Here is a 16,599-nt window from a genome sequence, read left to right on the forward strand (position 1 = left end):
CACGATACACCAGGACGTATAATCGAGCCCCGAAATCGACCTATGCATCAGCACTGTGTCGAGTGCACAGGCGTGAAACCCCGTATTGGTGCGCGTATCCCTTTAACAAAAACCCACGTGACCGATACAGGAGTTGTGTCGTTCGGATGTGCCGCGACAAAAGGAAACAAAATGTATCGACTTGTTGCGGGTTCGTTGATGGAGATTACATTGTTTGCTGTCGCCGACTGGATTTCCGCTTTGCTCCCATTCATGGATCGTTCTCGGAAATGTGTGAATGAATCCATTTTTAGTGTTATTTCATATGATTGAACACTTTGGTTAACAAAATCCCATATAAACATTTTAACTCTGAATTTTATTACATACACATTTGCTATAATTTACATGCCAACTCTTGAGCATTTACACAAACAAGCAAAATTTGAACCCTTCAGGTGAAGAACTTCACTCAGCAAACAAGTGGAGAAAATGATATTATACAAAGATGATCATAGTTTAAGTAAGAGACTATCAATTGAATAAAGATTAAATATTATTTCACAGGCTAATGTTTGGTTTACAGCATGCAAGTTTTCCCATCTTTTTTCATCTTTTTTTTTTTTCTTACCTATGCGCTTCTGAGAGTCAAACCTGCAGCCACGTGGGTTGTGAAACAAAACAAGGGCGTACATTTTCCTTCTGAAGTAACAGATAAACACCTTCTCCATTTCACCACATCTCATTATTGAGAATATTGAAAAACGCACAAGTATACGTTTTTTTTGACAATTAAATTAAATGTTATTTCATAATAAAATCAAGTGGGCTGAAATATTATTTTTGTTCGATGAAGAGACACATTGGAGGAAGGCAAATATTTAATGTACACAAGCTTAAGAAAAACAACATAGCAACGTTAGAAACAGATGGAACACCAATAGGTACATATGATAATCTTTACAAAACCAATAACAACAAACTTTCCTGGAATATGCAAACAAGCTCTATTTCTATTTACATTGTGGTAATGCATAATACTGATCATAAGAACAAATAATATCACTTTTGTGTTACTCTGAAAGCATTAAAGTGCTATTTATTTGACCAGTAGGTAGTTTGCACTGCAGGGCAAGATTTGTTTGTGAGCAAAAAGGATTTCATAAAGAAAATGTTCACACAAATTATTGCGTTACTGTTTTAGTGAGCATCTTAGCGTTAATATGATTCAATCAATATATTGGATCTGTGTACCCTATGCAGTTTTATATTAATCATTTTTGTATAAATTTGATATAAACAATCAGAACTGAAACTATATCAATAACCCGAATGAATTATCTAAATTATTTGGTGTCTCTAATAGCCTCTTATGTAGGAGAATCTACTTAATGAGTCTCCCTTGAAATAATGGTGTCAAAAAGTACCAGACAATCTCCACCAGGGGGAAGCAGCTCACATGTCTGGGCTGGCCTTGACAAATTCAACAATGAAACCTTGACAGTACAACAGATGAAGAATAAAAGAGAGAGCTTGACAGAAGTTTATGTCCATGATAGACTCTGGATTAGAGTCTGGATTAATATGTTTCTCTACTGCTTTGCAATGTGATCTCTTCTGGTGAATTTTCTAACATTATTGTGACTACTGCAATAATTATTTCAGTAGGGTGTTTTTGTTGAATGTTGGTGAGGAGTTCAGAATCCTAAGCCCAGAGCAGACCTTTAAATGATCAACAATACAGTTATATATAGTTACAACAAATATTTTGACACACTAGAATTGTAGGCTATGAATTAATTTAATAGGTGGGTGGTAATTCAGAAATAAAATTGGAATTTCATTATTTTATATCCACAAACAAGTGCCATTTAGACAGGCTACACACAAGGTACACAACTACCTATAATCAATATGAAACCTGCAAGGTTTCTAGAAAATAGAAACCGAACAAAAAATGCTACTACCTTATCTTGTATCTTGGTAAATCAGATGTATTGCTGAATTTATTACTTATATGATTAAATCCTTGCTAAGGTATAATACTGATTTTTATGTTTCATCTCTCAACTGTTTTGCATTGTGCATTTATACAAGCACTAACACAATAATTCCTGCAACTTAATAAAAAGTAATGCATCCAATGTCGGACTTCTGATATTACACATTTCACAACTGCGATTTCCATTAGCTGTTTTCAAAATTATGCACTTGAATACAAAAACCCACTCATCATAATTCTAACAATGAATTGATCTGGGCGTGATGGACTCAGGGTCGTAAAACTTATCCTAGTCGTTGTATATGTATTTAACTAATTCCTCCTGCAGTGGATTTACCATTGAAGACTCGTTAGGTTAAAATCTAAACACCCCACATCAACCACTTCTAGTCTAAAACATTTACAAGGTGCAGTATATACATTTTTACAAGTGAACGAAAAGTCAGATAACAATAAATAAATCAACTGAGAACTTTTTTGCATTCAAACACAAAATGTAGACGAGCGTGTTGTGAAATGATGCGTCTGCTGACACCCAACTGCTCCATTTTGATTGATCCATCCTCGAAATCAGTTGCTGAAAAATATGTCAAGTATCATTGCACACTGTGATACTGTGAATATTATGAATGGTTCCCTGTTTGAACATGTACTCATTATAGTTCCCAAAAGCACAGTCCAGACCGTGTGTGTTCGGCATTGCCTTCACAACGCTACTGCCACGGCGGTATTTGCCATTTAGACTTCAGACATCCTTAAACGTCCTTCCGAGTGGAAAGGGCATAAAATGAAGGCAGCACAGTAAATAGAATTAATACACAGAAAATGTCCCACATGCAAAATCGAACTTGCGTCTTGACGAAATCACTAAATGAAACATGAGAGCAGTACCGAATAGCACAGCTAAAGATCCTCAGTAAAGAGGCTGACAATAGCATTGGCTAAACAATCCACTAACTCTATTTGAGCTCAGTGAATGTCACTTTCCAAGAACTCCTCCTTGATGGAGTGCCTGCTGCGTGACAGCTTGCAGTCGGGCATGTCGAAGCCAAAGTCACCCCATTCATCTGTAGCAGCCGCCATGCCTGATGTCCCAACAACGCCTGACCTGTTGGGGATCGTGATGGTGTGGTGGACCCGGAAGTGAACAGCCTCCATGACGCGCTGACGCTGCAGGTCCCCGCCAGCTGCCCCAATGGCTGCCATGGCACTAGCAGCCATGTTGCTGCTGGATCGAAGCAGCTGCTGGCCGTGGTAGTCGGGGTGGTGGTGGGAAGAGGCAGGGAACTGGAGGGCAGCGCCTTGTTTCATGTCCTGCAGGCCCCGCCAGATGGCAATGCGGGACTGATCGGGTATTTTCAACGCACCCAAATCCTGGAGAAGGAACAGAGTTAGGCAAGGAAGAATAATCAATAATAACAATGCAAGATAACGGCCAGAAAATTCCACTGCATCGTGTGTTTGCTTATTGATAACAATAAAATAGGATTGTAAAAGCACCCTTACTAAAAGTGGGCAACACAATGCCAACTTTTTTTGTCTCTGTGATTCTGTTTCATGCTTAATATTGTCCGATGTCCCATTTTCTCTTTGCTTGCTGTGAAGCGCCATACTCAAAAGATCTTTAGTTTATTCTAATTATTTATTTTAATTTTTTACAGTGAGTGCTTTGGGTACCTCCATGGTGAGAGTCTGGAGATGGTAGACAGACTGGAGGCCTTGGGATGTGAAGTATTCGGTGAAGTTCTGACAGCCCAGACTGGTTAGAAAACTGCATGGGGAGAAGAGCAGGGCTGCTTAGACTAATACTAGTACACAGCTACAAAGCTCAACGTAGGAGGACTATGATTTAAAAAAAAGAAAGGGGGAAGTTATGCTGGAGTAAAATCAAGAATGTCCTATATTGATAATTAGGGTTGACGCTTGTGTTTAGACAGAACCAAACGGAACAGCACTGCTTCCTGTCAGGCTGCATCATTATCCACCTACTCTATTAGCACTTTATTTGAAATCTCAGTGAAAGCTTTAGGTCACGGAACGAATGTGTGTGGAAGTTACGTATCTATACATCACGGATGCAGTAGAAGTGAAACCACGAGCAAGCAGTTCATTAATAATTCATAAGGCCATTCTTGCTTTGATGAACAACCTTTATTATAAATACATGAGATATTAAAAGTTATGGCAACATACAGCGTGACTGAGAAATAAGCTGACGGTGCAAATTTAACTGTACAATATAAACAACAGGCTAGAAATAAAAACAAATTTTAACTGCAAAAGCAATGTGTAAATATAAAAATAACAAAACTGACACATAATTTAAAAGCATGAAGAAAATAAAAAAGAAATAAAAGGAAATTTAACATGGAAATTTGTTTTTGAAAGAAAATCACTGACGTGCATCGCAAAGACTTGCTTTACACACTTTATACACAAGGGACAATACGAAAGAACTTAATGGTACGTTTGTGACAGACACTCTGTTGGTTGGGTTTTTGGGTGATGTGACTAAACCTCTGGCAGCCATAGTGGAGCCACTACTGAGTGGCCGTAGGGGTGGGGGAGCAAAACACTTTTCACTTTTGCTGCCTAAGAACATTTTTAAACGATCCCCTACAAGCTCTCCTGGTGATGTCTTTATCCAAATGTATCACAAAAGGCTTTTTTTTTTCATCAGTCAGTTCGCCAATGGACCTTCATTACGGCACAAGCCATGGATGTCAGAAGCCACTTTAAAATCAAGCCAAATGTAAGGCCGAGTTCCATCTAGACACATTCAGCTAGAAACCTGAAGCTCTCCAACAACTGTTTCATTACATTTGTACAAATATGGCCAAGCAGAGTACGCAGTTGCTTTGGCTTCAACATGGTACCCATTCATACAGAGTTTAACCCAACAAGTATACAGTAGTACCTTGACATACAAGTATAATTCGTTCCAGGACTGAGCTCGTAACTCAAATCTCTCGCATGTCAAATTATTTTTTCCGATATGAAATAATACATAATTTCTTCTTGCTGCCATCCTTACCGCTCGCTTTCTTTGGACCCGTCACTTATTATAAAGAATATTCACAGATACAGCCCAAATCACTGAACGAGTGAAGCGCGCCCGCAGCGCTCGGCCATCTAGCGTCAGCGTCTGGAAGCGTGCTCGCATCTCAAACCAAAATATCGTATCTCGGAACGCTCGTATGTCGAGGTATTACTGTATTTGTCTGCCACTCCTTTGCAGGAGAATGAAGGAGTGTCATTGCAGGGTGAGGTACCTGACGAGGCTGGGGTCAGGGTTATATGGAGGGGGCGTGCTGCAGTGGGAAGCAGACATTATAGTCTGAGCGCTGTGGCCACCGTTCATGTCACCATTGATCTGCATGTGGTGGCTGTTCAGCATGTTAGAACCTGCGAGGGAGGCAATGGCCGATCAATAAAAGCAAAGCAAAGCATCACAAAGAGCTTTGACATCTAATCAAAACATTTTTTTTTTTTTTTGACAAATTGGTTGGAGCGGTGTTCTTTGATCTGATCCGACACAGACACTCACCCATGTGATTCATGGAGGTGGGGGCAGTGGGGTGTTGCTGGGGCTGCTGCCCCACCAGATGGTTGACTGATGGCTGTTTGTTCAGGCTGCCGGGGCCATGGAGTTTGTTCATGTTGGACATTGGAGAGTAAGACGGTGGAGACGATACGTGGCTCCTAGGCAGAAGAGAGGAGACGTTGTGAGGGTTCGATGTTCACATATGAGTGAAGACTTGAATTGAGCTGGATGTTGGATGTTGGAGCCACTCACGGTCTCTGCAGAAGTTGCTGCTGGGTCTGCTGCCTGTAGGACTCCACCAGTGGTTGAGGCACCAGCTCCACCAGCTCCAGACTGTCCTTAATCTTCATCAGCAGGTCAAAGTTGTCCCGGCCACGGACCTACACACAGGCACCACACAGTCAATGACATCACGTTGGTTATTTTCAATGTTTCATGAATTACTTTTAATTAAAGAGATCAAATTTCACACATGGAATCCAAACATCATCCTAGTGAGTTATTTACTCTTACAGGGATATAGTAAATCTCTTCTTCTCCGTGCCGCCTCTTCCTCGCACTAATATTTGGACTGGAAATATTTGGTGGACTCTGTTTGAAATCTGTAGACACAGAAACTGAATTGTCATCATACTGATTTTTATTTTTTAACACACAACACAATTATTTTTTTGGAGGACCACCTAATCCAAAAGCATGATATATGAAAAGCCATCGGTCAGCATTAATGTACAGTCCCATTCAGTTGAATTCAACTCACTCCGCTTGTTGGCATTTCCATTTTTCCCCACATTCTCATTCAGGGCCTGTTGTTCCCTGAAGTGGTCCTCATCGGCCTTGCGGTCTCGCCCAGGACATGCACATATCCGACCTTCAAATGACCTCCTGCCCAAAACCTGACCACTGTGGAGATGGGTTGAGAACAAAATAGGTCTATCAACAAAACAGTGTAGGCATGCATTGTCATGTTAAGTGGATCTACACTGTGTTCATTTTATCGGGTCTCTTTTTCCCAGTCTGTGCTGGAATCTGTAACCTTACAAATCCCAAGTAGTCAGTGCTATAGAACTAATAAAAAGTCAGGCAAGTGTCAGTTTCACTCGAGAGAAGAACATTGAATGAGCTGTCTATGACTGACTTACTCCCTGGTTTCCAAGGTGATGATGATGAGGATGGGTCTCCTGTTCATGCCACCCACACAGCTGCTGTTGCACATGAAGTTGTACAGGATGGTGGTAAACTCAGTCCCCACCTGATGACACAAAGCAATAAATCCCACTAATGAGGAAATAGTGAGGGATTTAGATTTTGTTGTCTAAAATCTTTGATTGATTTTGACATTTACATGAATTGTAAAAGTGACAAATCATTTTTCTGTAAATTGCACACAAGTAGGTGTGATCAATCCACCCACCAGAGGGCAGTGTTGCAGAGCACTTCGATGCGAGGTGAGAAAAAGCCTCCTTAGGTGTAATCACAGATATGATTTTTCTCTCTTGTACGAGTTTCAACATGCCTAAAGTGTCTTTATTTACAATTCATCATATAAAGCGCCTCACATCATTGGTATGAACTTAACGGTCTCATTTGTCTTAAACAACAACATTTGACATGTACATTTTTTGTCAATCAACATCTGATATAATTATATTTAAAAAAAAATCTAATCAGTCTAGTCAATTTAAATAGCAACCAAAAAAAATAATTGCATTCAACATTGCAGAATTCTCAAAGCAGCTGATGAAGCACCAACCTGTGGAGCTTCATAAGGCAAGAAGACACTCTGCCGGCCAGTGACAGGATCATCCACGTACTGACTGAGGTTATTACCCTCCACTCGGATCAGGTGACTAGCCGGGGCTGCTTGGCCTATGAGCATAATGATTGAACAAATGTGAGGTCATCGTGATGTTAGTCAAAGTGTCACCATGTTTGTTTCTTTTTTATTAAAAGTTTAATGCATAAAATCATCCTCTCGTCTCACTGATCCCATGAGCCAGAATTATTGCTATGTAAAATATCCAAGCCCTATCATTTAAGGTCATTTATCAAAAAGCAGGCTTCATACCATCATTGAAGTCTCTTCCCAGTTCGTGGTTGGGGCAGCGTTTGACCACCTCTGTGACATGCTCTGCCTTCTTGTAGATGGGCATGGCTCTGATGATGCTGCCATGTGGAGCAGAGGAGGACAGTTTGATTTGGATCGGACACGTCTTGGCAATCTGACAGTAGAGCTTCTTCAGCATCGGCGAGTACTGTGTGGGAAAAGAATGCAGAGAGGGCCAGAGATGCTCAGACATATGGACTAATGTCAAATCAGAGGAAGCTTTACTTCTCTAAAGCTGATTGAGGTATTTGGCAGTTGCTCCTATCTAAATACATGAGTATAATATTCAATGATAAATGTATCTACATATAAACGGTAATTACTGTGTTAAGAGATAATAAATTAATATACTGGTAAATAAATTATTATTCGGCAGGTTTAAGTTTGTGAGCTCTAAAATCAGATGCGGGTTCATGTGAAACTAACGGAAGAAAAAGTTCAAGTTGAAAAAGACTGCTGGGAAACAAATGGTCGGGTTGTAGATGAACATAAAAACACAAAGGTATATATATATATATACATATAGGTTAACACATATAAAGATGCATCCAAAGTTACTGGGACAGGGGACAAAAAAGCCTCAACATGTCTCAACACAAGCACAAAATCTAAAACATCTTCTCCGTGGAATTAAACAGGGGCCATCATGAAAAAAGAAGACGGCTGTCCTGTTTGGACATGTTATATTGGCTCTAAATAAAAAAAAAGTAGCAGTGCACCTGATCCTGCAGATCGTATCGCATCATATTGGTGAATGCGTTTTAGCATTAGTGTCTTTTTGACATTTGGACGAATTTAAACTGAAACCCGGCATTACCCAGATCACTGATTTTCACTTTTATAGTGTAATAGATAGCACTGTTTTCTTGGAAGGGCGGCTCGGTGGCGCAGTGGTAAGCACTGTTACCCCACAGCGAGATGGTTGCGGGTTCGTCTCTGACTTGTGGCCATTTGCATATTCTCCCCGTGTCTGCGTGGGTTCTCTCCGGGTTCATTTCATTTTACAAGGCAAAGCATAATTCTTTGGTATCCAATTGCAATTAACATATTTGTGTGAACTCTTATATTTATGAAATGTTTGTTTCCTATTTTTACCAGTGAAATGTATTATTTAATTTTCAATTCCCACAGAACATCCAGACTCCAATTAGACAACTTCTGGGAAAGAATCAGACTAAAACTGTTTGGATTCCTTGTTGTGACACCATTACTAAGCCCCTAACAGACACACACACACACACACGCAAAGCCACGCAAAAGCATTCCCTTGAGGGTAATGGAAATACCTGTGCACAACGTTACCTTTTCCCACCTCGCTGTCCAGGACAAGTCTCGACAGCCTGTCCGTACCGTGAATAAATAATGTCAATGAGATTCAAAACCAGAAAAACAGACTTTTGGCAGACCAGAGAAAAGCAGGACTTCTGCTGAAATTAAACGTCTCAAGCTGTTGATTACACCAGAACGAGCCTCAACCTCTTAAGCCTTGTAGATCAGGGGCAGGAGATACAGAGAAGAGCTATTGAGATCCTCTCATTGTGGAAGTTTATTTTGCTCGTGTAGAAACATTCTAGCAGAAAACTATGTCACTGCCTATAAAGAGATAATGGGAGGCGTTTTCCTCTCTATTATTATTATGCACTGCTGTCATTTTGACAAAAACATTCATGTTGAAGGACATTGTCAGACCTGTCAGGTAAATGGCACTTTTTTTCAAGAATAGAATAAAGCGTAGAGACAAGTGGCCTTTAGCTGTGCGAAGTTTGGACGACCAATAGTCCCATGACCACACGCGTCATGTCTCGCTGGAAGAATGCCAAACATGCGTTTCAACATGCACTTGAAAACGGTCTGAACTCCCCCAAAAAAGGGCTGCAAATGAAGATTGTTTTAAACACCTCACAGCAGTCGTAAATTACTTTCTGTGTTGTCACTCTTCTCATGGGATTCCACAGGAGAAGTCTCAACCCGCCCAACTCGCAGGCTAGTGTGCACATGCATTGATGACACATCGGCATGTGCGTGCACGCACGCAGACACACACACACACACACACACACACACACACTCACACATATGTAACCCTGTGGGTCCAGAGGGGCATTAATAGGAAAACTACAGTGTCTGCTGAAAATCTTCTTCTATATTACGAGTGATGAATGATGCGTGCTTTGATTTAGGACGTAGATGAGGATGGAGGGATGGAGGAAAAAAAAAGATAGAAAGCAAAGAAAATAAAGCTAAATCAAGACAAGGACTTTTTTTTTTGGTTCAAAACGGCCCTAAAAATACACCTTTCAGGGGGGCAGAAACGGAGATAGTCATCACGACTCTCTCCGGATCAACCCCCCCCTCCCTTTTTGTCCACCTATGTTGTACATATTATGTGTCTTTTAATATATTGTTATTTTGCATTAATTGAGTAATTTAATATTAGTTTTAATGGTATTGTTAAATGTTGATGATTTATGTACAAAGGACTTTAAACGGAAACAAGACCGCAAGCGCTTTTTTGAAATGCTCCTCCTAGACAGGATGTTTGACTGTACTTGTACTGTAATACATGCTACTATTTGACTGTACTTGTACTCTATTACATTATTTTTTACTGCCATAATGTACTGTCAACCCTGATCTCCTGACTCTAGAGGAGACAGAGACAAAGTCAGTGGGGTACATCCTGGACAAGCCGACAACACATAGAGAGATGATGATGATGATGAATATATTTATTAGATAGAATGTTAGAGTACAAGTACAGTCACACAGTAGCATGTATTACAGTACAAGTACAGTCACACAGTAGCATGTATTACAGTACAAGTACAGTCAAACAGTAGCATGTATTACAGTACAAATAACGTCAAACATCCTGTCTAAGAGGAGCATTTCAAAAAAGCCCTTGCGGGCTTGTTTCCGTTGAAAGTCCTTCGTACATAAATCATCCACAAAAAAACAATACAAATAACAATACAAATAAAAATAAATCCAATATTAAATTACGCAATTGATGCAACGTAACATTAGAAAGACAAAAATAAAATGTTATTACACCGCCAGTGCAAACTAACAATTAATCTAAAATAAATTACACCACTGATGCGAGATGACAATAAATAACTTACATAAATTACAATAAATTACTAAAGCAATTAATACGTGCAACATGGGTGGACAAAAAAAAAAAAAAAAGGAGGGGGGGTTTGACCCGGAGAGAGTCGTGATGACTATCTCCGTTTCTGTCCCCCTGAAAGGTGTATTTTTAGGGCCTTTTTGAAGGAGGCCAAAGAGGTGCATGTTTTGAGGGCGGGAGTCAATCCGTTCCACCCTTGGGTGGCCGTATTGTAGAAAGATGATTTACCCATGTTAGTCCTATAGGAGGGGGTAATCAGGTTGTTGTTTGAGCTCCCTCTAGTGTTGTGGCTGTGGGTGTCACTAAATCTGTGGAGGTGTTCCGTCAGGTATGCAGGGATTGAGGGGACTGAGGGCAGAGCTGCATTGACTATTTTAAATGCCAATCCCATTTTGAGTTGTTTAACCCTGTCTTCTACCCTGAGCCATTTTAGGCTAGCAAAATGTCCAGGAAGAAGGTGGGTCATGGGCCCCAGATTGAGGAGTAGCCGAATCAGTTTGTTTTGGGAGGTTTGGAGCCTGGTTTTCAGGGACATTTTGATGTTTGAATACCAGGAGGTGCTAGCATAGTCAAAGAGGGGCTGAACGAGGGCTGCAGCAAGCGTCCGGAGAGCACTTTTGTTGACAAAAGCAGACATTCTGCCCAAAAATCTTGTTCTCTGATTGACTTTTTTGATCACCTTAGTTGCCATACTATCGCCAGACAGGTATTTGTCAAGAACACAGCCCAAATAGGTAATCTCTTCTTTGCTGGAGATGACTGTATTATCGACTGTGACCTTGAAATCATTAACATTTATCTCACGCAGAGAGTGTTTAGACCCAAAAAGAATCGATTCGGTTTTACCAAGATGTAGTGACAGTTTGTTATCGGTAAGCCAAGTACGGATTCTGGTGAGCTCAGAGCTGAGAGCCTCCTCAACCTGCACTTTGTCCTCTCCCGAAATCAGGAGTGCTGAGTCATCAGCAAACAGGAACAATTTGCAGTTACAGGCAGCATTCATGTCGTTAATGTATAGGAGGAACAGTAACGGCCCCAGAATGCTGCCTTGAGGAACCCCGCAGCTTACCGGGAGGGACGAGGACAAGGTTCCGTTTATGTCTACCATTTGTTCTCGTCCCTCAAGGTACGATTTCATCCAGTTTGTTGATGTGCTATCAAAACCAATCGCCCCTAGTTTATTCAATAGGATTGAATGGTTGACCGTGTCAAAGGCCTTCTGGAGGTCCAGCATGACCATGCCGCAATACTTGCCCGAGTCTACTTCACGCTTAATGTAGTCGGTCAGATATATGAGGCACGTGTCAGTGGAGTGGGATGTTCTGAAGCCTGATTGGAATTCAAAGAGCAGGCTATGCTCGGCGAGGTAGCGGTTGATTTGCTCCTGGATTATTCTCTCCATAACCTTTGAGATGGAACAAAGGATGGAAACAGGGCGGTAGTTGCCAGGTTCTAATTTGTTTCCTTTTTTATACAGAGGGATAACCCGCGCCGTCTTGAATTCCTGTGGGACGTGGCACTGATTGATGGATAAATTTATCAGATGGGTTACCACGGGGGCGATAGAGACAGCTGCGTCTCTGAGGAACCGGGTGGGTATGTTGTCAAGGCCTGTGGCCTTGTTAGGTTGAAGGGCAATTAGTTGTTTTAGCACATCAACGGTATTTACAGGTGTGAAAGAGAAAGTGTCCTTTTTAGCACCTAGCTTCTCATAGTGAGTCTGGATGTGGTCAGAACCGTACAGACCTGAATGCGGGGGTAGTTTGCTGACCAACAGGGTGGCAATAGTGGTGAAAAAGCTGTTAAAACAATTTGCTACCACCAACCTGTCGGTCTGGAGTGAACCACTTGAGTTAATGCAGATATTACTGGTTTTTGTTTGGAGTCTGTTGCTGCAGCCTAATTGTTTTAGGGCCTCCCACAGTTTTTGTGGGTTGCTTTTGTTTGCCTCAATGTTCTCATTTAAGAAATTCTTTTTGGCATTTTTTATCATTTTGTTAACCTCATTGCGTAGTTTTCTGCTTTTTTCAAGTAGTTCCTCGTTGTTGGTTTTTCTGTACTCAGAGTAACATTTGTTTCTGAGCTTGATGGCATTCAATATTTCCCCCTTCATCCAAGGTTCTGTACGGGCTCTGACCCGAACCGCAGTTATGGGTGCTATCTTATCGATTACGGACAGAAATGCAGATTTAAAGGAAGACCAGGTCCCCTCGACAGAGGCGGAGTTTAAAGTTTCAGACCAATCAGTTTCCTCCAGCGCTGTTGTTAGAGCTTCTGGGGAGTAATGCTTCATGGTTCTGCAGTTTATTGTGGTATGGCAATGGGCTGCAGGTCTATGAATTTTTCGAGTGCAGAAGATCATGTTGTGATCACTTAGACTGCACTCGATGACACCACTGTTTTTGATTCTAGATTTGTCCGATGTCAGGATTAGGTCTATGATAGTTCTAGAGGTGGTGCTTACCCTTGTAAATTGCTGGATCAGCTGGGTAAAGTTATGCAGATTACAGAAGCTGCTGAAGGATTTGAAAGTCGGGGACATTGGTGTTACAATCTCCTATCAGAATGACCTCCGAGCTCCCCAAGCCGATCACATGCTTCTCCAATAAATCATAGAATGAATTTTGGTCTGGGGGTCTGTATACTGCGCCAATGACCAGAGGTTTAGCTCTGGGATAAATGATTTTTACCCAGACAGACTCTGTGTCTGTTCCTAGTTCTGGTAGAACGGTGAAGTTGAGGTCTGATCTAACGTAGATGCAGACCCCGCCCCCATGACGGTCCCTGTCCTTCCTGATAACAGTGTATCCCTTAATCTCAATCTCAGTGTCTTTACAAGAATCATCCAGTTTGGTTTCCGAAAAGGAGAGAATTCCAACCTTACCGTTGCCAAACATCGATGTTAACTCGGACATCTTGGATTTGCATGTCAAGCTGTTCACGTTGAGATGAATAATGTGAAGACCTCTCCCCGAGAAAATGCTATTCATATCTTCCGTGGAGTAGAAGCCTTTGTCATTCACTGTCTCTGGGGGGACGCTGGGGGGAGGAGGGGGTATCGATGGGGGGATATTGTCCGCCGGTGAATGGGGTAGGGTGGGGCCGTTGGGCAGGAGGGGGGCGCTGGGGTGGCGGTATCGATTGTAATCGTTCACACACAATTTAGTGTAACCAATTCACCTAATTTGCATGTTTTTGGTGGGAGGACACAGAAAGGCCCCAAGTCAGATTTGAACATGCGACCTTCTTGCTGTGAGGCGACAATGCCACCTTGCTGCCCAACAAAGTCATTTTATTTAACAATGATAATGCTTATCCGGACGTCACTGCACACTCAACAAAACACATTCAATCAAACCTGCTTGCCTTTGGAACAAACACACCCAGGACTTCGGTAGGCAGTCCATTTTCTATACAGCTCTTCAAATTAGTATATATATATATATATATTAGCTTCATGGCGAGTTGAGCCCTCCTCCATCTATCCATCGCTCCATGCGTCCCACAGTGGACCGGTGAAGACAGGTCCCAACAAGCTCCCGGAGACCGAGTGATAATTACTAGATTGTCATCCATGTGCGCAAGCAGCAGCTTGCCCAGCCACAATTTGCTTAACTGTCCCAATATGAAATAAATGTAATGCATGTGCACACGCACGCACACACACACACACACACATGATATGCATTTATTTAGAAACTGCTATCTAAACCTGTTCAGATAAAGACACATTGAAACTCTGATTTTTACTGAACAGCACCTGATTAAGGGAGTCATTTGATTGATCTCTAATGTAAAAATAAAAAGTAGGAATTAACCAATTTGTTGCCAGGTGTAATGAGTCGAAGAGTAAAATATTATAGAAACGTCAAATCAAAGTTTGACTGCTTCTCACTGTACTTTAATCCATTTTATAGGCCCAGCAAAGCCTCGGTTTAAAGCTCTGTATTCTAGACTTGACGGCGTGCATGCACTGCTGTATGCTGCTACAGTGTACCTGACATATTGGAGCAATCAGTGATCAGATTCCTGGAATGGCGAACTCTCGCGGGACTGAGCATTCAGTGAATGATTCTGTAAACTGCTTTGAAAAGCTTTCGCATCTGCGTGGCCGAGTGAGCAAAATCAAACAAACCCGTGTATGAATGAGCACCTTCATGTGCTTTCAAGCGTTTCCAGGACCTGCTGCTCAGCAGGGAGGCCAGAAGTGAGGTGGCAAAAGATGATGCATGGGGAAAGGAAGGGAAAGATGCTTTGTGGGGGGGCGTGTTAGGACCTGTGTTCTAACGGTGAGAGGCTAATAGCTGGGGAAGAACAGCTCCTGACAAGCCGCCTTGCAATGCATGCATGAGCCCGCAGCCACCGGGTCCCCCCCCCCCCCCCCCCCCCACTCCTGATGCACGCTGCATGGGCGCACACACACACACACACACTTTGACACATGCACGCACACACACGCATGAAAGTCTGAGTTTGTGGAAAGAGGTTTTATTATTTGACAAGACTGAGGTGTAAGATCTCTTTTCCAGACACAGTGCTTCCAAGCCAAGAAAAATCTTCTCGGCTAGAGAGTGGCAGAATTTCACAGCTATCACCACTGGTGCATATCGCCCTGATGAGACAAGAAGCGGGCGGGAGGATAACCGGACCAGATTACTCGAATCGCCTTAGGGTACGGTGAAACATTACGATAGTCTCGTTTCTTTTTTTTTTATCAGTTAACTTGAGAAGAGGAGTTTAATCCAAAATGTTTGGTGAAAAAGCAAAACACTGTGCGACTCCCGCCTTCATTGGGAGGCAGCGGAGTTGGGGTGGATGTGGTGTGTTGTGTGGTTTTCAGGTATCTGTTTATTGTCAGTATGCCCCATATGGCAGATCCTCCCTACTGCCTGGGGGGTGGGGCACAAGAAATCGGCCATAAACCCAGAAAGTGTCAAAACCTTCATTCAATCAGTGTGAATCAGTCTGTTGCACGGAACCATCCTTTCTTTAAAGCATGTTCAAACACAGGGCTTTAACCAAATTGTGCATAAACACACACACACACACACACACAGATGCGTCTGCATTCCATACTGTAGGAACACACAATTCCTCGTGCTGCCATGGCGTAGTTTTTGGGGAATCCCCTGCCGTTTTAGAAGAACAGTCAATCTGAGGGGATTGACCATAATCTCTTTGCTTTAAAGCATTACACTCTGAAAATGACACTTGGCTTTTGGGCGTATTTTTTCTGAGAAGCGTGACAAAATCCTCTCTATTTGAAGTAATAAAACTTCAATCCCCCAAAAGGTTAGTGGCAAACATCTACTGTATAATAACACTTAAAGTACATCTCCAGATACTTTGCCAATCTCATAATCAGGTGTGCAAGATAAAAAATAATTACCCTCTCTTATTCTAATCCCTCCTTTTTTAATGGCAGCAGCGTAATCACAGGTTTTCTCCTTCTGCGCCATCATCTGTATATTAACTTGAGTGCCATGCAGTCAAAAACCTCTTTGTCTCTTCACTTCTGAGTAAAAAGTGCTGGTAGACAGATTCAAAGACGTTGTCTTTGTCTGTTTCAAACTATAATCTGTGCAAATAAAAGCATCTGATTAGAGGACTGTGTGGCAGTCAGATTCCGAGCTGCTCATGTTCGGAAGAATTTATCTTTGTGTCTGTCGACTTGGCTTGGCTGCGAGAAAGGCCTCGAGTCAGTGTTAAAAAGGGGATGACGGACATATTTTAAGAGAGAATGGGGCGAAATTTTAGGCGCTACAAGTGACAGCCATGCGTGCTAAGAGCAGAGGAAGAAAGAGATGGAGAATGAGAAGGGGCGGGTCAAAGAC

At 41.9% G+C, this 16,599-nt stretch overlaps 1 protein-coding gene across 1 annotated transcript in view; it reads right to left on the reverse strand.

Annotated features, from left to right (window-relative positions):
* Positions 1 to 877: 877 nt before the first annotated feature.
* tp73 (tumor protein p73) overlaps positions 878 to 16,599 on the reverse strand; it is a 29,579-nt gene continuing 13,857 nt past the window's right edge. Inside the window, exons 5-14 of the mRNA XM_068753391.1 lie at positions 7,594 to 7,780; positions 7,279 to 7,394; positions 6,668 to 6,777; positions 6,286 to 6,428; positions 6,039 to 6,127; positions 5,778 to 5,905; positions 5,529 to 5,683; positions 5,254 to 5,386; positions 3,659 to 3,752; positions 878 to 3,355 (exon numbers count right to left, since the gene is read on the reverse strand). Of these exons, the coding sequence (XP_068609492.1) occupies positions 2,951 to 3,355; positions 3,659 to 3,752; positions 5,254 to 5,386; positions 5,529 to 5,683; positions 5,778 to 5,905; positions 6,039 to 6,127; positions 6,286 to 6,428; positions 6,668 to 6,777; positions 7,279 to 7,394; positions 7,594 to 7,780 (1,560 nt within the window). The 3' untranslated portion in view covers positions 878 to 2,950. The remainder of the gene's footprint in view (positions 3,356 to 3,658; positions 3,753 to 5,253; positions 5,387 to 5,528; positions 5,684 to 5,777; positions 5,906 to 6,038; positions 6,128 to 6,285; positions 6,429 to 6,667; positions 6,778 to 7,278; positions 7,395 to 7,593; positions 7,781 to 16,599) is intronic.

The sequence above is a fragment of the Brachionichthys hirsutus genome, chromosome 2, assembly GCF_040956055.1.
Source record: "Brachionichthys hirsutus isolate HB-005 chromosome 2, CSIRO-AGI_Bhir_v1, whole genome shotgun sequence".
In the NCBI taxonomy this organism is placed as follows: Eukaryota; Metazoa; Chordata; class Actinopteri; order Lophiiformes; family Brachionichthyidae; genus Brachionichthys; species Brachionichthys hirsutus.